The sequence below is a fragment of the Nannospalax galili genome, unplaced genomic scaffold, assembly GCF_000622305.1.
Source record: "Nannospalax galili isolate Female #2095 unplaced genomic scaffold, S.galili_v1.0 scaffold376, whole genome shotgun sequence".
Taxonomy (NCBI): domain Eukaryota; kingdom Metazoa; phylum Chordata; class Mammalia; order Rodentia; family Spalacidae; genus Nannospalax; species Nannospalax galili.
The window spans coordinates 4038-29213 of NW_008338108.1; the positions used below are offsets into that span (position 1 = coordinate 4038).

Below are 25176 nucleotides of genomic sequence, written 5' to 3' on the forward strand. Positions count from 1 at the left end.
CTGAAAGTAAAGTAACTGTCGATCAAGATTGCTACATCTACCAAAGTTATCTCTAAAAATTGATGGAGAATTAATATTTCAAGACAAGCATAAGTTAAGTGATTTGTCACCACTAAGCCAGTACCTCAGAAATTTCTTAGAGAGTTACTATGGAAGAAGAAAGACAGTTTCATTCATAAGAACACAGGAAAGAATATATTTCTTGAACAAAACAAATGATCAGAAGAGAGCCAAATGGAATCAGTCATGCCCAACCTAGCAGCCAGCAAACCCTTAATACTAACATGGGAAGAAGCAAAAAACAAGCAAGAATCCAGCCAACCAGATGAACAATCAATAAACCATAGGAAATAGAGAACCCCTCTCAAAAGCCACCTTTAACACAAATGGCCTTAATTTACCAATTACTAGAGACAGACTGATTAGATCTAAAAACGTGATCCAGGACAATGGAGATGGCTCAGTGGGTAAAGATGCTTGTTGCCAAGCCTGATGACCTGAGTTTGATACATAAAATCCATGTAAAGGTAGAAGTAGAAAACTGACTCCATAAAGTTCTTCTCCAACCCCACACCTTGGCAATGTCCTCCCCACTCCCATTATGCACATACACACACACCATCAATTTTTTAAAACACTTTAAATCTGTTAAAAAAATTCTACAAATATAAAATCTGGCAGCACAAGCCCAATCTCTAGCCACTCATTTCCTTTTCAGAAAGCGATCCACGAACCTAAACACTTCTAGTTCTGAAGCAGAGGTCTTTACCTGTCCCATAAAAGCTTTTGCAGGTTTGGCATGGCCTGCTGCTGCCTGAGAAAGGCCTCTGCCGCCTTCCTGGAGAGGTCGTCCTTCCACTTGAGGGCACCTGGAAGACACCAGTCACACCTGCTCACCTGTCCTCCCTGCCACAAGCCCCAAAGCTCATCCGTCCTAAGACCCCATCATATCACATTTAAGTAGTTAGCAAATCCCTAAACATCCCCATAGCAACACTTCGCATGTCAAATGTATATAACCAGCTACTTTGATTTAAGCATGCCTAGCCTTTCTGTGGCATATTTACCAGACGTTTCTGTGGGGCAGCTTTCTTCCTTGTGATCCTCTTCCTCTTTGAGTAAATCTTCAATGTCACTGTGTGGGAAGCGAGCACAGCTGAGTCAGCCAGATGGCACCCTGGCTGGCTGCCAAACCTCGTGCTGTTTACTCCAACTCTTGGCTGATTGCCAAGGCTCGTGATTCCCGCTTGCTTACTCCAAAGTATGGAGAGGCCAAACAGGTGCTGCCAGCCTGGTGATCTTGCTACATGCCTATGAGCTACACTCTGCCTGGCCGCTGCACGTGTGTGAGCCCTGATTGATACCGGCTGGGGGGAGGGCTGTAGGAAATGCTATATAAAGAGCTGAAGTGTGTAATAGTAAGGACACAGCATCATAAGGACACAGCATCATGAGAGGGACCAGCATCATAGTGAGCCAGCATCATAGTGAAGAGAATACGAGAGAATAAAGGAGAAAGAGAAACAGAAGCTTGAACCTCACCTTGGTGTCTGTGTCGTCTTTCCTGGACTCTGCTGGACAGAGTCCCGGCTCGCGACACTTAACCACTGTGTCATCTCTCCAGTCCCATATCTTAGCTACTTTAAAAGAATCTTATGTGCTTTCTTCATGATATATGTGTACTTATAAGTGTATATTCAACTTACTTAAATAAAAATTAAAGCTAGGTGTGGTAGCCTGTAGCCCCAGGAGTTGATAGACAGAGGTAGGAGGATTGTCACAAAATCATGGTTGGCTACACTATATAGTAAGTTCCAGGCTGGTCAGGGCTATGGAGGGCGATCGTCTCAGGTAACAAAATTAGAACAAATAAAATAAGTTGTCATGTGACTATCACTACATTACTCATTTAACGTTTAAAAAAAATTGGGGAGGGGCTGGAGAGATGGCTCAGCAGTTAAGAGCACTGACTGCTCTTACAGAAGCCCGGGGTTCGATCCCCAGCACCCACATGGTGGCTAACAATCATCCCTATCTCCAGTTCTAGGGTATATGACACCCTCTTCTGACCTCTGTGGGCACTGAAGGACATGGGTGCACTTACACACATGCAGGCAATACTCATAAACTTAAAATAAAGATATAAAAATATTTAAAAAATTGGGAGCTGCGTTTATGTGATGTATTTTGTCCTGTGCAGCCTATGCAAGCTGTTATCTCAGAGATACAATTTTGTGCTGTGGAGCAAACTTAGGGTCTTCTGTATGCTAGACAAGTGCTCTACCACTGAGCTATACTTCTAGAATGAGTTGAGATTTTTAGATTTACAAATAGTTAATTCTCTGGAAAAAATGTTAGAAAGAATGGCGTCAACCTATACTTTTAGAAACAATAAAGGTGGCATTGTTAAGATGTAACTAAAATTCATAGTAACCATTAAAGTATACAAAAAAGTAGGTGATAAATGTCTATCAAGATAAAAGAATATGTGACTTTCTTCCAAAATCTTTGAAAGTATGGAAAATAATGACAAAAAGAACTGTAAGCCACTAAGAAAGAATAAAACAGGCTGGGCGTGGTGGCACATGCCTTTAATCCCAGCACTCGGGAGGCAGAGGCAGGCAGATCTCTGTGAGTTCAAGGCCAGCCTGGTCTACATAGTGAGTTCCAGGACAGCTGGGGCTACAGGGAGACCATGTCTCAAAAAAACCAAAAATATTCTCAGAACTAAAAATTAAAATCATAATATCAATCTTTGAAATGAGGAGGCCAAATACTGAGGAGGAAAAATAGATTTATAAGACAAAACACTGAAACAAAATTGTAGAGAAAGCAAAGAAAGACAAACATATCTTTTTTCTTTTTCTTTTTTTTCTTTTTTGGTCTTTTTGAGACAGGGTCTCCCTGTAGCCCCAGCTGTCCTGGAACTCACTATGTAGACCAGGCTGGCCTTGAACTCACAGAGATCTGCCTGCCTCTGCCTCCCGAGTGCTGGGACTAAAGGTGTGCACCACCATGCTTGGCTATCTTTTTTCTTTTTTAATTTTTACAAAAACTTTATGAGGATTTCATACACGTATATAAAGTGTTTTGATCACATCAATGCCCACTCCCTCCCCTCCAACATTCCACCCTCTTCGTTTAAGGATTAGATACACGCTCCCAAATACTTTTGACATTTTTGGTCTTTGGAACAGAGTATGTTGCTAACAGGCCCAAGGACATTTTGACTTTTAGCCAGGAAACTGGCTACACTTCTTTGGGTCTTTTTACCCTAACTGCCTAGCCAATCCCTACCTTCTATTCTTATCATGCCATCCTCTGAAGGGGTTACCCAAATTGCCAATAGGGAACAGGGACGCAGACCATCTGGCTTCTTCCACGCTGAACAGGGATGCAGGGTGAGACAACTGGAGTACCCCTTCAGTGGGTCTATCTAAAAGACTCCCAAATTGCATAACTCTTGTCTCTAAGGGGAAAAGAAGGTCCTTGAATCATGAATAGGAGATGTGAAGGAGAAGTAAAGGCAAGAGTAATTAGCATGACAAATTCTAGACAGGGAACTAGAAAAAAGTCAGAACCAGGCAATTTTCAAATTCATATGAGAGTACATTGGAGTTTCTTGGCAAGGGCTTCCAAAAGAACCTGTTTTGGGTTCTTCCTCATTTTTCTTTTGTCTTCCAAGGCTGGAGTAGTTGGCTGGGAAGAGTGGCTAGATACTCAGGTGAGGGTCCAGTGACCCTGCTTGGCACTCCTTTAATGAATGAGCACAACTGTCAACAAGCCCAATTGTGACTTTTAGCGATCAGGCTCAGCCGAAGTCGTGATGATGGTAGTTATTTCATGCAGAAGGGACGGCTGTATAGCATCATCTTATTAAAAGGACCTGGAATTTAAAAGGATTTGGTGCTAGGATCCACATATGAGGGAGAACATATGTTGTTTCTTTTTCTGAGTCTGTGTTACTTCACTTAGTAAATGATCTATCCATTTACCTGCAAATTTCATTATTTCATCTTTCTTTACTGCTAAATAGAACTCCATTGTGTAAATATACCACATTTTTGTTAACCATTCGTCAGTTGAGGGACACTTAGGTTGCTTCCATCTCTTAGCTATTGTGAAAAGAACAGCAACAAACGTGGTTGTACAAGTGTCTCTACAATAGGATGAGTCCTTTGGGTATATGCCAAGGAGGTATACAACCGGGTCATATGGTAGGTTCATTTTTAGGTTTTTAAGAGTTCTTCACACTGCTTTCCATAGAGGCTGCACGAGTTTGCAATCCCACCAGCAGTGAATGAGCATTCCCCCTTTTCCACAGACAAATCTTAAAAGGAAAAAGATTAAACATCTATAGATTTTAAAGATGACAACTGTACTTCCTGATGGTGGCTTTCTCATCTCTAATAATAATTAGAATATAATATAAATTCCATCTTTCTGGCCAGTCTGTTAATTCTGCAATCAGCATTAGTATTTGGTGTTTTATTTTGTGTCCCAGGCTGGCCCTCCACCTCTGTATGTAATTAAGGAGGACCGTGAATGCCTGATCCTCCTGTATTCACCTCCCTAGGGCTGGGATTATAGGTGTGTGCTTCATACCTGTCTGGTTTTTCAGGAATGAATATATCCATTTCACTCACATTATAGACATTAAGAGAAAGTTGTTCAAAACATTCTCTGAGTATCATTTTCAGTATGTGCAGAATCTGGAGTGATGTCAACTTTGTTATTTGCAGTACAGTTATTTGTATTTTTTCAAATATGCAAAACACAGGAAAAGTCTAGGAGTTTTGGCTATTCATATCAATCCCTTTCCAGGTTTGCTGCTAGAATCTGGATGCTATCCAGATAAGGAATGTTTCATGCCCCAGGTTTTATCCTTTTCCACCAGCTTTTTCTGCAGCTAGGGTAGACCATGTCATTCAGCGTAGAGAATGAAGACAAATGGGCCCTTTGCTACTTGGTACTTCTGCGTAAACATTTATTTTTCTGATAAAAGGAATAACTTAACTGGCATCAGGCCTTTCCCCTTACTTTCTGTCCTTAATACAGAGAGGCATAAATCATAGCACTCTATTATTTTGTGAGTTCCTTGGAAGATCCAACCCATTACAGATACTAACCATAGACTTGTTGAGTTGCTGAACAAATATTGATAGTTACCTTTCTCCAGATTTCTGGAGGACAACTTGTAGGAGTTGGTTTTATTCTTCTAACACATGGGGTCCCAGGACTGAATTTAGGTATCAAGTTTGAAGGGCAAGCACCTTTACCTGATAACCCATGGTGTGGGCCCCAATATTCTTAAACCATTGTTGACTGAGTGGCAATAATATTCCTAATTGATTCAGAAGGGCAAGGGAAGCAAAGATTTGAAGTGTATCTTTGTAATTTTGTGGGGGAGAAAACAGAATTCTACAGTGAAAACAACAGAGGGACTGGAGAGACAGCTTAGTAGTTAGAGCTGCTCTTCCAGAGGACAAATTTGATTCCTGGCACCCTCATTGGTTGTCTCACAACTGCTTTTAACTTTAGCTGCAGGGGATCCAACACCTTCTGGCTGCTTCAGGTACACGTGCTGGAACACACACACACTGTACTAACTCATACACATTTAAAAAAATAGTAACCTCTTTATGCAACCCTTAAAACAAAAATTCCTTAACTACTGATGGAAATTCTCACAAGAATTGTATAATGCCATGCAGTGTTTACTTTTGCTCTTAATAATCATTATGAATAATAACCAAATATTAGAGATGGCAAACCTTGAGGTAGGAGGACTTTTGGTATGTGGACTTGCACACTTTGTTCTTGGCTTCTCCCAAAGTATGAAATTATGAGCAAGACAAGATGTGATAGGACTGAGAGGGAGAAAAAAGGTCTTAGTTACTGGCAGAAATATGGCCAAAGGAAGCCATAAATGTAATAAAAAGGCTTTGACTGTGGAAAAGAATTCCAGTCTTTCCATCCAGGCAGCTCTCTGGGTGGGCTGATTCTGTGAATCACACCCAGGATATATGTCCAGAGACCTCAAATAAAATACATTTGTGGATTAGCAATGTCTCACCTGGTCTGAACATCCCCATTTTCATTAGTTTGGGGCATCTATACTTCTGTTTTACTGTTACATCAATAACACACTTGTCATTAACTTTAATACAGTAGAACTTCAGAATCACACATTGTACTAATTGAGAACTTTAAGCTGGATTTATTTTTAGTCTCTTTAAAAAGTTAAAGGTGGGGGTGGGGCATTCAGATGACTCAGTGGGCAAAGGAACTTTCTGTCAAGGCTGACAACCTGAGTTTGAGCCCCAGAAGTCAAATGGTGGAAAGAAAGAACTGACTTCTGTCCTCTAGCCTCCATATTCATGCAGGTGTGCAAGTTCATACAGACAAAATAATGACTATTGTCTTTTTTGAGACAGGGTCTCTCTGTAGCCCCAGCTAGCCTGGAATTTGCTATGTAGACCAGGCTGTCCTTGAACTCACAGAGATCACTTGTCTCTGCCTCCCGAGTGCTGGAATTAAAGGTATGCACCATCATGCCTGGCTGGACTATTAATTTTTTAGGTCATTAAAAAAGTTAGAAGTGACTTACTTAGCGGGGCGCATGCAATGCATTTGTGGTATTTCTCCCATGTTTGTGGTAAAAGTCACTTATTAATTCAACAGTCATTGAGCATCTCTGGGCTTCAGCTATTTTGGGTTTTCAAAGCCAAATGAAATGTGGTTCTTGGTTGAATCCAGAATCATTTGCTTTTTTTAAATTTTTTAACAGGAGACTGACATTCTCAGCTGCATATCAGTCACCTGGGTTAGCTTGTTGAATCTCCACCTGCCCAGGCTCCATCACTCAGCTTGGGGAGATTCTGGTAACAGAACTCAAGCTGTGTGTAGGTTTAATCAAAAGTTCCCTAAATAAAGGTGATGCATAGCAAAGATTAAGAAATACCAGTATAAGGTATGACAGAACTAATTGTAGCTTATCCACAAGTCAATCAGATGCATGCCCTTGAAATCTATATGGGCAGCTGGCTAAAGTAGTATATAATTCCGTTTATATTTCCAAGTGCTCAGAAGGAGTAGTTAAGGTCAGAGGATAGAGTTGCACCCAAGGTTCTCTGTGAAAATCCTGTTATGATTGCAATTAAGACCACTCTTTGCCCCCCAAACACTCTGCCATTATAGCCATCTCATACAAAATAGGTTTTTGAGTAAATTGCCTACCTTACTAGCCTGGAAACCATTCCAGGCTGTGGGCACTCCTGTTATGGAACAGTAACCCCATAATAGCTCTTTGATAGGTATTTGTTTTGAATTGTCTGTTTTGAATTGAATTCTTGTAACAAGTCCTGAGGTCTGACTACATATACTGTAAGTCATTTCTTTATAAACCATTTCCATTACATCAAACATATAGCACACATGCTGAAGAACCGCAAAGCTCACTCACCCTCAGCTTATGAAGCAGGGTGTTGCCAACACTCTGGAGGTCCCTTATTCAACTAGATCCTTTCATTGGGTTGTGCTCTTCAGAAACTTAAATCATGCATTCATTCAACTGATTGACTGGATTCATTCATTCATCGGTCAAACGTGCCGGTGTCAGATTCTTCGTGGACTAGGCAGATCTTTCTACTTGTGGACGAGGGTGGTCGAAAGTGAGAAAAGCTATCTCCCAGGGCGTCCAGCTTGCTTTGGGGCCAGCAGTCCCGCCGGTGCGCGGCCCTGGCCCTCCCGAGCGGCGGCGGTTCCTGCATGCGGCGGGCTGGGGCCGAAACTACGCGTCCCGGCAGTCCGCGGGGCGGTAGGCGGAGCCGGGCCGGGGGCGGGGGCGGTGAGCGGGGGCATTGTGTCGGCCGGCGCCGAGCTGCGTTTGTCCGCTCGAGGTGCTCACCGCAGTGGCCGGCCGGAGCTGAAGTGTCAGCGGGACTGCGGCCAGGGCTGGAGGCGGAGGGACACGGAGCGCGCGCCGGCGGCTGCGGGCTCTGGCAGGGGCGTTGGGAGCACCATGCGGATCGGCGCCCGGCTTCCTGCAGACCCCTCCCGAGGCAGCGAGGCCGGGGCGGCGCTGAGGCGGCGGAGAGCATGAGGGCGGCTGGGGGCTGGCTGGGCTCGGGGCGCTGCTAGGGAGCGGCGTCGCGGCGCACTCTCAGGGGCGCGGCGGAGCGCAGAGCCGAGCGCCCGGGGCTGTGGGGATTGCGGACGCGGACTCTAGGAGCCGGGAGCGCAGCCGATATGGGCAACGCGGGGAGCATGGACTCGCAGCAGACCGATTTCAGGGCGCACAGCGTGCCTTTGAAGCTGCCGATGCCCGAGCCGGGTGAGCTGGAGGAACGCTTTGCCATCGTGCTGGTGAGTGAGGCGGCCCGGGCGCGCGGCCCCGGGCGGTGCTGGCACCGCTCCTCTCCTCCCGATCCCGAGGGCGAGGCTCGCACCTTCCCATTGTGGTCCCCTGCCTCTCCCCTCTGCGTCCTCCTTCCCTCCCTCGCGTACAGTTCTCCTGGGGTCCTGGGATGGGAAGAGGGGCTGGGCGAGCTGCCCCGCTGGCCCGAACCCATTGTCTGGCGGGAGAGCCACCTCGAGGAGGCGCGTGTGCCCCGGAGCTGCAGCGTGGGTGTGAAGGGAAGGGAAGGTGGTCGGGACGAGGATCTACTAGCAGCAAAGGCTTTTGCTCTTTTATTCTTTTGGAAAAGAGCCTACTCGCAAACCCCCAGCCCGTGCGCAGCATCCCTTGGCTGCACAGCCCTGGGCCTGCGGGATCCGCGGCAGATGGGCGCAGGTGGCCGCCGCGGCGGAGGCAAACTTGGAGGGTGGAGGTCGCGGCTTGTCAGAAAGGGAAAGAGGAGACCCGCAGCTGAGCGGAGCCCGGGTCCCTCCAAGAAGAGGCGGCATCTGAAACCCAGACGGAGGAGAAGCGCCCCAGGCGGGGGAGAACCTCAGTGTGTTCCCTTTGGTCTTAAATCTTAAACCACAAAAATGTGCAGTTTGGCTGGGACGTGTTGAGAGCCGCCCTGACTTCACAGGCGACCCCCGTTCCTCGAGCAGAGTCCTCTGCTCCTTCGCTCTTTCTGCATCTCTGTCTTCCAGTTCCAGCTTCTCGAGCAAAGGCTAGACTCTCTCCGTTTACTTCTGGAACTCAGTTTCTGGGCCCTTCCCTGCAGAGTCTGCTGTGCTGTGAACTCAAAAGGGTGTGCCGCCTTTCCCCCTTGCCACAGCTCGCGTCTCAATTGCCTTAGGTCCCCGGATTCTGATTTAAGGTTCTAGCCCGTCTTAAGGGATGTTGGGAGGGGAACAGGGAAGACTGGATGCTTGGCTCCTAGTCCTTACATTAGGACGCGTCTATGTTACTAAACCTCTCAGCTAGAGGAACTTGCGATGGAGGCAGCCAACTCCTAAGTCTACCTGTGAGATTATTGGCACGCAACACAACTTTGAGAAAGGTCTCAAGTCCTGGATCAAAAGTTGGTTTTCTGAGATTTGAACGTTGACTAGGACCTTGAAACTGCTTTTCTTCAAGCCTTGAAAAGGAGCTGCTTTTGGTCCAGGGAATGTGTTCCGAACAACAGGCGACAGGCGAGCTTTGTGCATCAGAGGCCGCAGCTTTTTTAGGCCCCCGAAAACTGATGTATCGGTGGAGAAAGATGAAGCTGCCTGTCTTGCTCTGCATCCTCTGATCTCCCACAGCTGTTCCCACCTTGTGCAAGATGGGACCCTGAACTGAAACAGCCCAGGCTTAATTACTTCTCAAGGCAGTCTGGTGCATACTTAACCTGTCTTTCCAGAGACAAGTGTGTTTCTTTAAAAAAACAACAAAAACTGTTTCTGACATATGGTCCTTACTACCTAGCTCTGGGCTTTGTTTTTCCCTCTGTGCTCTGTGTGTGTGTGTGTGTGTGTGTGTGTGTGTGTGTGTGTGTGTTCATACACTAGCTTTATTGAGAGAGAGAGAGAGAGAGAGCTAGCTTGTAGTGGAGGAGCCAGGGACTCAGGGAAGCCAGCTCAGCAGCCATAATAATAACACTAATGCAATTAAGTTCTGGTCAACTGGGAGAGCAGTTTTTGCATGAGCTTTCAGTTACTCTGCTGATTAATAACACATGGTATGAATTAATCTTTAGGAAAATAATGTTCCTTCATTAACTTGGTGGATTTGTGCTCATTGAGTCTAGCAGGTCACAAAGTTAGCCTGTAGACTTTAATGATTGTACATCCCAGGCTGTTTGGTGTAGCAGTTGTTTGTTGTGGCTACCTTTCCTCTTCTGTATGTCCCACAGTAGATACTGGATGCAGTTATTTTGCAAGTAGTTTATAGTGTTCTCATTTTCTCAAACAAAAATAAAAACAGGAAATACCTTGCTTACCTTTTTCGAATAGCCGCAAGACTTTGAGGACCCTTTCTTAGGGACCCTTGTGTTAGGAATGCACTTGGACCATTGATGTTTACGCCCCCATCTGAGCTCTGCTTGCTTTGAAAGATCTATTGAGCCAAGTCAAGGGAAACCCTCCCCAAGGATCTAGTACCACATGTTGATTTTGCTTGTCCTTTTTTCCCCTGAGGTTGTTTATTCAACATTTTAAACTTTGCTTTTCTTTGGTCTCCAAGAATTGCTTGAGACATCAGAACCATTTAATTCTGGAGTTTAAGCTAGAAGGACAAGTTTTAGGTGGGAGATTTTAAAGTATATGTAAGAGGTTCTCTACCCTTGAGAAATGGGAATCAAGTTGGCATCATTGATGCCAGTTTCTTTCCTCCCCTTCTGCCCTCCTCTTTCCCTCTGTCTTGCTGTGTAGCCCAGGCTGGCTTCCAACTTGCTGTTGTCCTATCTTAGCACCTTGAGTGCTGTGATTATATGTGTGTGCCTTGATTATATGTGTGTGCCACCCCATCAGATCAGTTTTATTTTCTTATAGTAAACATCACTAGGGGTTTGGGGAGGAAAACTAGATTAACACTGTGCAGAAAAGTATACAAGTGCCTCATTGTAAGTATGACTTACATCAATAATTAACAAGCTGTTTCAGGCTAGGAAAACAATTCCTCCCAACCTCTAGCCTTAGAATATTTAAAGCTTTTGGAGGAGCAAATAAAAATTAAAAGTGACAGAAGTCCATCATAGAAACTCTTTGAGAGCACAAACCTACTTGTTGACTGTACCCCTTACCCCATTCAGCTTCCATAGGTGAAGTTGTAGACCTCTGAAAAGCTAGTTGCTAAGACTAGAGAGGGCAAAAGACTACTGAATTAAAATCAGTGGAGGGTAAATAAAAAAAAAACACAAAACTTCTCATGCATAATTACTAGTAAAGATTGGGTCCACGGTTTAGAAATTTAATCTTTGTAAGGAAAGTTTCTCCCTCTGAGCTTTTATTCAGAATTATTGTAATAGTACTTGCAAATTTATATTTAAGGAAAAGGAGAACTGACGCAGTGTAGGTTTGGCCTTTTGTATCTTTGTACCACCTTTCTGATAGAGCTATAATGTGATATGTGCCTTTGTGTGCCTATTTACATGTGATCCATGTATTCTTGAGGACACTTTGAAGAGTTAAGTTCAGTCATCAGTAATCCACTCTTGATTATATACATACATATAACATCAGACCGAGTTATTTGGTCCCACCTATTTATGGTTACATATCCGTGTGGCTCTTATTGCATTTTTAAGCCTCTCTAGTTGTTGGGGTTACATACATGCAAATGCTTTCTTGTTCATGAACTTTAAGGATGACGCTATGAAGGTGATTCTTGTGGGTTTTGCAAACAGTGAAGGTCTTTGGTTCAAGAATGCCTGTTTTACATTAGATACTTCATAATGTTTTACTTTTGGCTTTCAGTCACTCTTTACAACATAAAATGCCTTTGTCGAGGAACTGTTTTAAGGATTCTTTTTTGAACTTCATAGAAAAGGATAATTTAAGTCCTCTGACATAGTTGCCTGTATCAGTTCTGCAAGCAGATATAAAAAGATAGGTGAGTAGCCAGGCGTGGTGGCACATGCCTTTAGTCCCAGCACTCGGGAGGCAGAGGCAGGTGGATCTCTGTGAGTTTGAGGCGAGCCTGGTCTACATAGTAAGTTCCAGGACAGCTGGGGCTCCAGGGAGACCTTGTCTCAAAAAGACCAAAAAAAAAAAAAAAAAAAAAAAAAAAAAAAAAAAAAAAAAAAGTAAGTCATGATTAATGGCAATCTTTCTTATGTTTGATATTGGGAACTACTTTAGTATGGGACTAATTCAGTTCAGTTTTCTTTCCATTGTTTTTTCCTGAGAGTGGATATAGTAACTTTGTCTTAGGAAGGAGTGGGAACACTGGTGCCCACTTTGAATATGTCCCATGCTGACACGCTTTCACTTGATTCTCCCAGTCACTCCAGCTATCATTAATGTTAGAGGTTTATAAATAATGATTGCCTAAATTGCCTGAAGTCATACAGTTATTAACTAACCAACCTGGGATTTTAACCAGATTTGGATGTCTGTTCCTTTGTTTCTCTTGGCTTCTCTCTTAGGCTTTCTCAAATCTGACACTAGGGAGAAAAAAGGCTTGGAATTAGCAGTAAAAAAAAAAAAAAAAAATAGGCTTGGAATTAAAAAAAAAAAAAAAAAAAAAAAAAAAAAAAAAAAAAAAAAAAAAAAACAACATTTACCAGATTTAAGGATTTTTTTAAAATTTAAGTTTTAGACTATATAAAATTGGCAGAAAATTTTCATAAGTGATCAAATGTGACCAAAATGATCAAAAGTACATTTGACATCGTTTTAATTTGCTTCTCTGTTGCTGTGACAAAACACTGACCAAAAGAAATTAGGCAAAGTTTATTTCATTTTATAATTTCTAGTCACAACCTGTCATTGAGGGACGTTGAGGCGGGAACTGAGAGACCATGGAGGAATTCTGCTTACTGGCTTGCCCAGTTACTTACACAGCCTACCTGCCAGGGATGGCCCCACACACAGTGGATTGTACCTGCCTACATCAATTAGCAATCAAGAAAATACCCCATAGACCTGCACACAGGCCAGTCTGATAGAGGAAATTCATTAATTGAGGTTTCCTCTTCCCAGTTGATTCTAGTTTGTATCAAGTTGACAAACTAACCAGCACAATTGACCCCTTGTCAACTTGACACAAACACATCACTATTAAACCATAACTTTTCCTTTGTCTCGCCTCAAGATCTCATGTTAATATCATAATATAAAACAATCAACTTAAAAAGTCCTAGTCTCTAAAAAGTTTGACACTTTAAGAGGTCAAGGTTTCCTTAACAACCCAAAGTCTCTTAACTATAGGCTTCTGTAAAACCCCAAATAAGCTATATACTTTCCTATTTCAAAAGGGGAGAACCAGAGCATAGTCACAAAGCAAAACCCCAAATCCAACAGTATGAATCAAATCCTATAGCTCAGTGTCTGGTATTTAGGACTCACGATCTTTTGACTCCAAAAGACTTGGGTAGCTCCACTGTACGACTCTGTTATCCAACCTATCCAACACATGCTCGTTTGTTCCCGCTCGCTTGCTCGCTCACACAGAATGTGTTTCCTAGGCTCAAGCTAGCTTCACTCAACACCTGCTGCTTTCCTTGGTGGAATCTCCAGATAGCCTTGTTTTTCCACTGCAACTGAGGCTGCACCTTCACCAGTGGCTTCACCTGTCCTTTCATAATGCTAATCGTTAGCTGCTCTCCATGGCTCCTTTAGTCTTGTAGCTTTCATGCTGCCAAATGGGAGACTCTTACACAGTACCAAGTTTGGCTTTCAGCTTGAGATGCAGCCTTGGTACCCTCTGAACTACAGCTTTTGTGTGCTGACCCTGAGGAAATACTTCCCAGAAGATTTCACCTCAGTGATGTAGGTCTTTTATTAATCACAGCCGATTTTCAGACTCAGCTGATCAGAAACCAAAGATTCTTAATTTACAATATCACATGGATATTCCTGATGGTCTTTGATGGGGCTCTCAAACTTCCCTCTGAAACTTCACAAGCAGGTTTCCACTGTTTCCATTGCTCTCAGCATTATCTTCCAAGTTCTCACAAAAGCTCATTAAACTCTCAGTACTGGATGACTTTTCTAATCAAAAGCCCCCAAACCCTCCACAGTCTTCCTAAGAACAACATGGTCAGATCCATCCCATGATCCTGTTCTAGATTGCTTTCTGTTGCTGTGATAAAACACTGGCTAAAATCAATTTGGAGTTTATTTCACCTCACAAGTTACTGTCTGTGGTTCAGGGAAGTCAAGAAGGAACTCAGGAATCTGGTAGGAACTGAAACAGAAACCTCAGAGAAACGCTTACTTGGCTTGCTTTCCCTGGCTTGCTCAGCCACTTTTTTTTTTTTTTTTTTTTTTTTTTTTTTTTTTTTTTTTAAAAAAAAAGAGACAGGTTCTCCTTGTAGCCCCAGCTATCCTGGAATTCACTATGTAGACCTGGGATTAAAGGTGTGTGCCACCACGCCTGGCACTCAGCCACTTTTGTATAGCCCAGGCCCACCTGCCCAGGGATGACACCACCCACAGTGGTCATATCAATTAGCAATCAAGAAAATGCCCCACAGATATACCACTCTGATAGAGAAAATTTCCCAGTTGAAGTTCTTCCCAGATGACCTTAGCTTGTATTAGGTTGACAAAAACTATCCAGCACAGATGTTTCTTTTTAGGTGATAAGCTTTGTGTCATCTGCACTGTGCTCTTCTATTTTTAGGCATGTAGTTAAAAATTTATGTGATCCAAAAGTATACTTATGAGTTTCTCTTTTCATGGCAGATTTGAAAACCTAAACTTTGGAAAGTTTAGGTTTTAGCAAACTAGAGAGAAGAGCCAACCTGTCACTTCAATGCATATACTTCAAATGTAATTACCTGTGAAAGGGACAGGAAGGTCAAGTTGCAGCAGTTAAGTTTGTTTCCCATTTTGCACTTCAAGGAGAGCACTTGCTTGAGGTCTGTTGAGCAGATGGATGGGTGGGAGTATAGTGAGGCTATCACATACTGCTGATTTGTTTTTTCACAACCCTTTACTGTTGTGAGGCAGAGTGTGGAAAGGGGTTAGAGGGTTGTCATTTTGAACCAGTACAGTTTCACTTGGGCAGCATTTCTCTGAGCTGTGTTATTCCCCCCTCTGCGCAGTGGGGATGGATGCTTAGAGCTATGCCTGTCTTTTTTTTATCAGCACACATGCATTTCCCCTAATAAGCCCAATAAAAGATGAAAATATATATGGATATCTAAGATAGAAGTTGATCAAAGTATATTCTGAATAAAAATGTTTGGTGCCTGTGATATAATTGCAGTGTAATTTTTGTAAAAATGCAGTGCAAACTGATGAAACCTGGAGGAAAAAAGGTGTGGTTACCCTTAAATTCTTAATGGAGAAGAATTACTTTTGCCTGTGGCTCCTCATCCAGCATTACTCTAGGAAGCAGGAGACCTGGTTTCTGGAATCATATCTGCTGCACCAGTTTGGGCTGTGGTCCTTAATTTTCCTCCTTTGTGATCAGGGTTTAAATTTGGCACGTGTTAGCATGGTTCAGGAAAATAACACTTTGAAGGTATAAAATTTGTAGAACATGGCACATTGTGATCCTTTGTTTCATTTGGTGTTAGTGTTGAGTTTTTGTATGGAAAATTGTGTAGTCAGCCATGTGTGGTGGCAGATGCCTGTAATCCCAGCGCTTGGGAGGCTAAGACAGGAGGACAGCAAGTAGGAGGCCAGCCTAGGCAACATAGTGAGACCTTGTCTGAAGAAAACTGAAACCAACTAGTCAAAAACCTGTGTGTAGTGTGTTTGGTATCATCTAGAGAGTAAAATTCCTCCAGGATCAGTGACTAAAATTCACATGAGAATAAGGAGGAATGTTTAAACTTTCGCAGTTGTCAAAAATTGGATTGTGAATTCTTCCTTGGCATAGTCCAGACAGATCTGTGTCAAAAATGCTGGTGATAGGAAGACGCTTCCCACCCCAGGGAACAGAGGTTGGCTTGAAAGGTACCCTTTCTTCAGCTGTCACCTCCAGGTTGTAGACACAGAATTATAGAACCTTAGAGCAAGGGAAGAATCTTTTTGTAGGTCCCTCTTGGGCTTAAAGAAGGAAAAAAAAAAAAGTTTACACCATGTTTATTGTGGAAATTCATTAACTCTGTAAGAATCATTTTCTGAAAGACTAAGCACAGATGTCAAGAAGTGGCTAAGAAACACAGGACTGGGTTGTCCCTTGGTAGAATGCTTGCCTAGCATGCATGAAGCCCTAGTTTTGAAGCCCAGCACTGCAGAGGGTGTGGTGGTGCATATTTGTAATCGTAGCACTGGGTAGTAGAGTTCAGAGGATCAGAGGTTCAAGGCCATCTTTGGCTATATCAGGTTCTAAACAAAAACCCAAAACACACCCCCACCCAACAAGAATAACAAAATAAGTACAGATTATACAGGTGTTTGTCTCTTTTTTAAGAGGACACTGGTACCTGAAATCCTTTTAGGAACAAAGTAGTAAATTGTAAAAGAAAATACTGGAGGACTGTAGGTGGGAAGATGAGATCAAGCTGCCCCTTTTAAAGGTGACTTTATGGAGGCCCATCCTTCCCAGATGACAGGCAGTATGTCCCCAGGCTTTGGGCTCATCATTTCTGGAGAGGCTTCATTCATCTTGGTTTTTACCTCCATGAGCAGGTGGGAATTTGAGAATTCTGTTCATCCTGCAGGGTGATAGATCTTCCTTTCCCCTCCCCAGTCACCCCATGCTCCTGGTCAGAGAACGTAACACCAAGCACTGTGGTGGCATTGTCCACATGATTGAGAAACAGTGTCTAGGGATGAGCTGACAGCTGGAGAGCTGCCTCATGGATTGATTTATTTAAGGCCGTGTGGGCCAGGAGGACTGGCAATCCCTCAATATAGAATACCAAGCCCCCATGTTGGAGATACTATGAAATCTGATGCTTGCAGATTGTGTTTTCACACTTGGAGGGGAAACAAAACCCCAAATGTATGGCCCTTAGTGCTCACAGGTAGGCAGGCACCTTATATAGCCTGAATTTTATAGTTTCTAGGATAGACTTTCTGTAGTTTCTGTTGATTACATCACAAGTGTTTCTGATTAGCCTGTAATTGATTAGTGATTCTTCATTCACTTTTAAATTTCATTCCCATGTAAACTTAGTTTTTTTCCTTCTCTGGAGCAACTGTTGGAGTTTTGAGTCCCTGTGCCCATTTTCACAGAAGCAGAAAGCCTCAAGGTATATAGAAACACTCTCTTTAGGAGACTGATTTCTGTGTGGTTGATGATGCCTGTGATTTAGTTATCCAAAAAGCCTATTGGCTTTGAGGACCGTGTCTCATAGCTCACATTTTTGGGCATGTGTCTGGTTTGGGGGTACTAAGATATGCATAATGTCTGAAAATAATAGCTCTCAGTGCTCTCAAGTCTTAGTTGAGCATTTGCTCAGAAACTTGACTTCCTTTCCTTGTTTTTCTCTTTTCCTTTGACGTTTTGTAGAAATCTTATTTAAGGTAGGATACAAAGGAATTGGTAAGTTAAAATACTGGTTTACAAACTTGGATATGCATTGCTATTACCTGGAGAGCCTCAAAAGTACTGATATATTGGGGGTTGGAGAGATGGCTCAGTGCTTAAGAGCACTTCCTGCTCTTGCAGAGAACCTTATAACTTCTGGACTCCACAAGACACCCACATGCACAAGCACATACCCACACACAGACAAATACATATACACATAAAGTAAAAAAACTTAAAAAAGTATTCATGTGTCTTGCATATAATTAAAATATGCCAATAAAAACATAAAAGAGTACTCTTGTGGCTCTCACTAGCAGACACTTTGGTGAATTTTGTGTAGGGGTGGACATCAGAATTTTTTTTAAAGTGCTGTAGGATTTGATGGTGTAGCCCAGATTGCAAATTACTGTGCTGAAGGAGTGTTTCTCTTTGTTCTTTTGACTCAGTGATCAATTTTAAGAATTAAGAGTTGACCAGTGTGGAAAAAATGAGTATTCCAGGAAAGGAAAGCACTTGTTTAAGAAATGAGAAAACTTGAAAAAATTGGGCTAATTAAAAAAACAAACAAAAAAACAAAAACCGCTTAAAGATATTTGATTAAACTGAGGCAGTAAGATAAGAAAATAGAAGAAAACAACCATAACCTGTTGAATGGTAGAGCTGCTTAACTACTTAAGAAATGGCTATGAGATGACCAAAATGAAAGTTTGCTGAAACAGTTCCACACATGCACATGGGTTTCGAATTGAGCAGTGGCCCTGAGGTGCACTTTGGGAGGGAGAGAAGCAGATGAGCTGCAGCTTGGCGTGGACTCTATTCTCAAGCCTAATTGTTGGTTCAATTTTGCTTTGATCTCTGGTTTTACCACTTACAAAGACTTGATGAGCTTGGCTTCCTGGAGTGAAATTCAAATACACTTGTGAAATGTAAACAACATTCATTTATTAAGAATCCTATAATCAAGGCAAATTGGCATGCTTATATAAGCAATTAGCTTTGAGAATAGAAAGATAAATAGGATGCCAGGTCAGGAATGAACTGGTTGTTCTGTGGTAGACTCTGGTTATCCCTTTATGAGTTATAATATGAGCAGATACACATTCCTCTTATTCGTACTCCTTTGACTTGTGGTTTTAGGTTTGAGGGCAGCATATGTGCTTTTTCTGGAACAGAGGATAGAAGCAGTTATCGTCTCATTTTTCTTCTAAAAAATAATTCTTTCATGGAAATGTATTAGGTGATTTATGACCAGATAAAGCTTTTATAGTAATTGGGAACAGGGTGAAAGGAGGTATGGATTTGGGTCATAATCTCTTTCTTTCTTCTTCTTTTTTTTTTTTTTTGTGGGGACAGTGAAGATGACTTTTATGATAGTAGAAAGGTTGAAAATAACCAACCTTCCTCCCTCCCTCCCTTCCATTTTTCAGAAAAGGTTGGTTGTAACCCATACTAGCAATGGACTGACTTTATAGCTGATGATGATGATGATCCTGCTTCCACCTCTGGAGTGTTAGATTGCAGGCATGCGCCTTCATACCTGGATGTGTATGTGGCACTGGGGTTTGAATCCAAGGCCTTCTGCTTGCTTGGCAAGCACTGTCAGCACTCATTTAATTTTTATTGAACCATGTTATTTCCTTTTTGTATAGAGGTAAGCAGTATAATAACCATGAGTAGAAGCTGGCTATAAAATGATCACATTGTATTATGTCAGCACTCAGTTTGTCCAGTGAGTTTAATCCTGCCAAATGGCTTGTTTATGAAACCTGTGGAGCCAGAATGTAAAATCAGGTGACCAGCTTTATAGGTTAGTTTCAGTTGTGGCTCTTTTTGGCTTCTGATATGGTCAGCATTGTGGATGTCTTGAGAGAACTTGCTCTTTTTGGTCACAATGAGTAATGACTAATTGGTCATTATTCCCATGGACTTCTGCCTGGTCTATCTAGGAAGCCAGTGCTTGGTCTTGGGACCATGGTGTCATGAACTTGGAATTGGTGATTCTCTGGCCTTACTGCAAAAATCACTTTGTTGCTAACTAATCAGACCATCTAGCTCTGAACTTGGAGAGGCCATTGAGAACTGTGTGCTCTCTGGGTTTGTGGAGACTTCAGCTTGCCTCTCTAGTGTCATTCTTAGTAGAATGTTTAAATCTCTGGGTAGACTTTTTTGGAGCGCGTTTGTTTGACTTAGAAATCTCCAATCATGGGCTGGAGAGCTGGAGCAGCCGTTAAAGGCTCAGGCTCACAACCAAACAGAAATCCCCAATCATCTGTGAAGATGTGAATATACCAGGCTTCATTCCTTAATTAATGAGATTACTCTTTAATGTTAGATACCTATTTTTTTCCTCTTAGAATTTAGTTTTAACCAATAATCATCTGCCATCCCAAAGTTGGTTTCCTGTGATCTTTCTATTGATGTCTCACTATGTAGCCTTGGCTGGCTTGGTACTTGCTATATAGGCCAGACTGACCTTAAACTCACAGTGATCATGATGCCTGCCTCTACCGCCCTAGTGCTGGGAATAAAGGTATGTGCTATCACAGCCAACAATAATGGGGAATTTTAACAAATGGCTTTGTTGTTCTTTAGAGTGATAATGCCTGATCCTCCATTTTAAAAAAAATCTCCTTTAGACAGGATACACTGTTCATCCAACCCTCAGATGAGGAGTCAGAGTCTCACCTTCCCAGTTGTTCTTCAAGTGAGGTTGGACTTGGCTCCTTGCCTTTCCCACCAACCACTACCTGATCCTGTCTTCTTAGTGGTCACACTTGGGTGGAGGGGAGCTGGCCCCAGGAGTGGGCCTTGTGGTCTGATTCTAAATGCCTGTAATCATAAGGTTTCCACCACTTTCTTTGATAGATTTCCTCAGTAGAAGTAGGCCTGGCATAGGCAGTCTAGACACGCTGCCTTTCTGTTGTTGGGTGCATCATGGTTGACTGCTTCAGTGGTCTGTGTGCCCCAACTTTTCATGGTTTGATTTGTGCTCCCAAAACAAAGCATGAATGAGATGGAATTTTCAGAGTGAAAGTGAGATGCACAGCTTGGGGCTGCAATTCCTGGAGATAGGCATGTGCAATCACACATCTTTTGTTTTTCCTCCCAAGCCATATCTGGTCTTTAGCTTTTTCCTATATTTCCTGTTGACTTTTAGCAATATGAAAATTCTGACTGTGAACTTCATTTCATGTGGTTTCCCATCAAAGCTCCAAAGTGATATTCCAGGCATCGAGTTCAGTCCCAGAACTCCTTGTCCATGATATTTGTTACTGTTGTGCCTTCCTTACTCTTCTCTGTAAATCATGTTGTGACTACTCATCGAAGCAGCCACAGTTAGGCCAGACCCATCTCCTCACAAGTTTCTTGCATGACCCTCACACCTTGCTTTGTCCTTATTCCCAGAGCAAGCCTTCACTTTTCTCTCCTTTATAACTTTCCTGACAGTGATTGATTCTCTTGCATGGAAAGGACTCCCCAGAGCTTTTGGAGTGAAACTCATCCAACCTTCAAGGTTCCTCTGAGATTCTACTCTCTCTGTGTCCTTCCAGGCTCATATCAGTTTAGAAGGTGGGGAAAGCATTTCCCTTGCTTTGATGTCTGTGGTATGAATCAGCTCTTACTCACAAGGCCCTTGGTTAAATAGCACCCTTGTGAGGTGTGGCTGTACAATCAGGGGATGCCTGAGTGTGTGTGGGTTTGTAGTTACTCTTCATGGTCTCAGCCGACTGTTTATAGTCTGTTTTATTTGCCACTTCACACTCTGGGCTCCTGGGAGGCCAGGTCCTGGGCAGCTGCTTCTTTAGCACAGGGCCTGGTCAGAGAGCATCCCAGCAGGTCACTACTGTTGATTATTGAACTCTGCCTGCTGAAGGAGCCTGAGGATCAGAGTAGTTGCCTGAGACTCTAGTTAACAGACCACACTGGGCTGAAGATTGCATACAATTGACATTGTGTTGAAATGATGTTGTCATAGGTTCTTACTCATCTTGGTATTCCCCATGTCACTTGATTCTAGTTAGTGCCCCAGAGTACTTAATGTTCAGAGATAACATGTTGGCACCATGCTCTACTTGACTCCTTATGGAAGACTTAGGGGTTAGGAGCAGTGGTTGTAGCCAGAGAAACCAGTGCTTTGTCACTGTCATTAAGCCATATTTGGTTTGTGATGATGTACTGTAGTTATCACAGTAGTACAGGGCTTTTCAGTGTAACATGTCCTGTGTTATTTATATAATTTTTTAATTTGAAGTGTAAAACAAGCTTAAATGAGCAGCACTCCTGGTTTTGGCATTTGTAGTGCCTCACTGTTTACAGAGTGCTTTTAAATCATTGTTTGTGATTCTAAGGGTTTTAAAGAAATGAGGCATGTGAATATGTGGCTTGAAGTTATACAAGAAGTGGTGAAGTTTGTGATCTAGTTCTTTGTTTTGTGTTAAAACTGCAGGGAGCATCCCTTTCTAAAATCAGGTGATACTTAGGAGCTGCTTTGTGTTCATCCACACTTTCTGAGCATCATTGCCATGGCTTTTGGCAATCTGCTGGGGAGGTGCTGTCTTCCTTAGCTAATGGGACAGTGGGGCTCAGAGTGATAGTGGTGACTATCAAATAATGGAGGCAGGATTTGAATCCTGGCCTGTCTGATGAGAGAACCTGTTTCTGTTGTATGGTACCACCTTTTTTCTTTTTTTTTGAATTAGCTGCAAGATGTCATTAAATGTATGCTTGCTTATTTTTATACTAGCTACACTAAATTAATACTATACAGTACCTACTTTATGTATTTTGAGTCCATTCTGTATGTAATCTGACCTTGATCTCACTGAAGGAGCAGAGGGTGTAGATGGAGAGACAAACAACAGCAAAAAACCAAACCAAACCAAAAAACTTTTAGAAATCTAGAGTCGAGTGTGGTGGTACACGCCTTTAGTCCCAGCACTAAAGGAAGCAGAGGCAGGTGGATTTCTGCTATGAGACTGAGACCAGCTTGGTCTATATAGCGAGTGTCAGGCCAGCAGGGGCTACAGGGACACCCTGTCTCAACCCCCTCCCCAATAAAAAGAGAGAAAAACCTCAATAGTCAGCATAGTTACAGATGGATTAAGTTCTGAGGGTCCAGAGAACTGGATTCTGAGTGTTTGGAAGGTTTCCTTTGGAATAGGGAGCCAGGAAGATGTTCCAAGAGTCAGCTCAGTCTGTCACTGCCATACCACAGCTTTTAATTCTATGCTGCTTCTTTAAGGTTGTTAAAGAAAGGCTTATACTTTAATCAGAGTCCAAAGAATTTATTGAGCCTTTACTATGTGCAAGGCAGTACAGTTGGCTGAATGAGGTGGACTCCTGGGGTACCCTCAGGGAATTTGCACTTTAGCTGGGAGGGGCAGGAACAGCCAGACACAAAAGGGTACACAGACATGGAATTGGAACCATTTAGGTGTGGGTATAGGGCTAGGACAGTAAAATAGAGCAGTGTGAGGTGGTGGTGTCATTCTTGCTGAGACAGCTACCTGTTATAAGGGGTAGGCATCCTCTGTGGGCTCAGAGAAGAGCCCTCAGGCCAGAGGAGCTGGGCTGTGATCTTTTTCTCCCCTGCTGGTTCAGGAGGGGCTTCCACAGGCTTTGAAACACATGTAGGAAGGGCCTGTGGGATGTTCCTCAGCCAGGTGGGCTTCAGACCTGTGAACTCTTTGGGGAAGTCCTCTGCTTGGATGGTCCTAATGGCTGTTTCTTCTAGTTACAGTTCTGCGTTGTTGTCACTCTGTGTGATTTATAAATACATGGCCATTTCAAGTTTGTCTTTGTTCTAACTCCATGGGATGTCTGGCTGGGAGTGGAGTACTGGTTGGTTAATGTGAGGATGCCTCCATGAAGGCTGCTGCTTAGAATGGCACAGTTAATCTATTTGAAGCCACACACCTGGGCAGACCAGGTAGAAATTATGTTAGTGCTTATTACTGTATGGTTCAAATTCTTTTTTTGTTGCCTTTTCAAAAGTTTTTTTTTTTTTTTAAATAAAAACTAATATATTACAAGGGGCATGCAAAACATTTTAATATAGAGTTTGAATTCTGAAGTTAAAAATCGAAGTCATGTAAAGTTAAAATTATCCCTAAAATCTTTCATGTTTCCCATAAAAGTACAATATGCTTAATTCTACACTGAAATAATCCCAGAAAGTGATTTTTGTGAATGTTAAAGTTGAGCTTTTGAGCTTGACTAAAGGAGAAGTTGCAAGAGAACAGTGTATATACAGGTGCCCGGGTAACCCTGCCACTCTGCACAAAACCCTGACACTGTACAAGTGACTGGAGAACATGGATACATTCTTTTTAAAAATTTATTTTTATTTTTATTTATGAGTATCTGTATGTCTGCGTGAGTGTATGGCACGTGTATGTGGGTATTCACAGGGACCAGAAGAAGGTGACCAATCCCCTGGGGCTGAAGCTACAGGCTATTGTTAGTTGCCGTGTGGGTGTTGGGATCTAAACTCTGGTCCCCTGCAAGAGCAACAAGTGCTCTTAACTACTGAGCCATTTCTCCAGCCCCTCAGAGATACATTCTTGCTTGTTATTATATTGTGTAATTTAGTATCACAGTGTCTTTAAATATAATTAGTGATTTTTTTCTTGTGAGAATTTTAAGGCAATCTTCAATTGAATAATAAAATCCATAGACTATTTACTGTACATTGCTTACTTTTGTTAAAAATTAAATTATATATGGCTGGGTGTAGTGGTGCATGCCTTTAATTCCAGCACTCGGGAGACAAGGGTAGGCAGACCTCTGTGAATTCTAGGCTAGTCTGGTCTGTATAGCAGTTCCAGGTCAGCTGGGGCTATAGGGAGACCCTGTCTCAAAAATACCAAACAGAAATTAAATTATATTAATTATTATTATTATTGTCATGGTAGTGGGGTGTGTGTGTGTGTGTGTGTGTGTGTGTGTGTGTGTGTGTATGAGTGAGTATGCGTGTGCCAGAGGAAAACTTGTAGGAGTTGATTTTCATCTACTGTGTGGGTCCCAGGGATTGAATTCAGGTTGTCTGTCAGACTTGGTGGTAAATGCCTTTACTACTGAGTTATCTCACATATTCTTCTTTTTATTTTTTAAGACATGGTTTTACAGTATAACTCAGGCTGGCCTGGAATTTGGAATCCTTCTGCCTCAGCCTCCGAAGTGATGGGGTTATAGGTATGTACCACCACCATGTACAGTGCTTTGCTTTGTACCAGGTTGGAGATTGAACCTCAGATGATAACCATAGGCTTTACCAATGAGCTACGTCCTAGTTGGTGCCTTTTTTTTTTTTTTAAACCTGAAAGGTTCTTGTGTATCCTATGTGTAGCTCAGGATGATCTTGACGTTCCTATCTGTGCCTCCCTCTTGAGTTCTGAGATTATAGGTAATGTGTGCCACCACATTGCTTATGTGGTGCTGGGGATCAAACCCATGACTTCATGTATGATAGGCAGGCATTCTAGCAGCCATCCTATATCCCCAGCCCAGCCTATGCCTTTCTGTGGCCATTGTAGTAAATGTGAAATGTATCTCAAGAAAACTGAAAGGGCTGCCATCCCTGCTTTGAATGGGAGAAACCCAGGAGAAGTTGGGGAGTTTGCTTGAGGATGTACATTTCTAGTGGA

The 25176-nt window shown here is 42.6% G+C and overlaps 1 protein-coding gene and 1 long non-coding RNA gene across 3 annotated transcripts in view; one reads left to right on the forward strand and one right to left on the reverse strand.

Annotated features, from left to right (window-relative positions):
- The window catches only part of LOC115070324, a 9980-nt gene extending 2465 nt beyond the window's left edge, over nucleotides 1–7515 (reverse strand). The window contains exon 1 of the long non-coding RNA XR_003849497.1: nucleotides 7466–7515. This is a non-coding gene — a long non-coding RNA (uncharacterized LOC115070324). The remainder of the gene's footprint in view (nucleotides 1–7465) is intronic.
- Nucleotides 7516–8218: 703 nt separating this feature from the next.
- Nucleotides 8219–25176, forward strand: part of Fmnl2 (formin like 2) — a 330610-nt gene continuing 313652 nt past the window's right edge. For both annotated transcript variants that reach the window (XM_008832871.3, XM_017798092.2), the window contains exon 1: nucleotides 8219–8367. In XM_008832871.3, coding sequence (XP_008831093.1) covers nucleotides 8251–8367 — 117 coding nt within the window. In that variant the 5' untranslated portion in view covers nucleotides 8219–8250. The remainder of the gene's footprint in view (nucleotides 8368–25176) is intronic.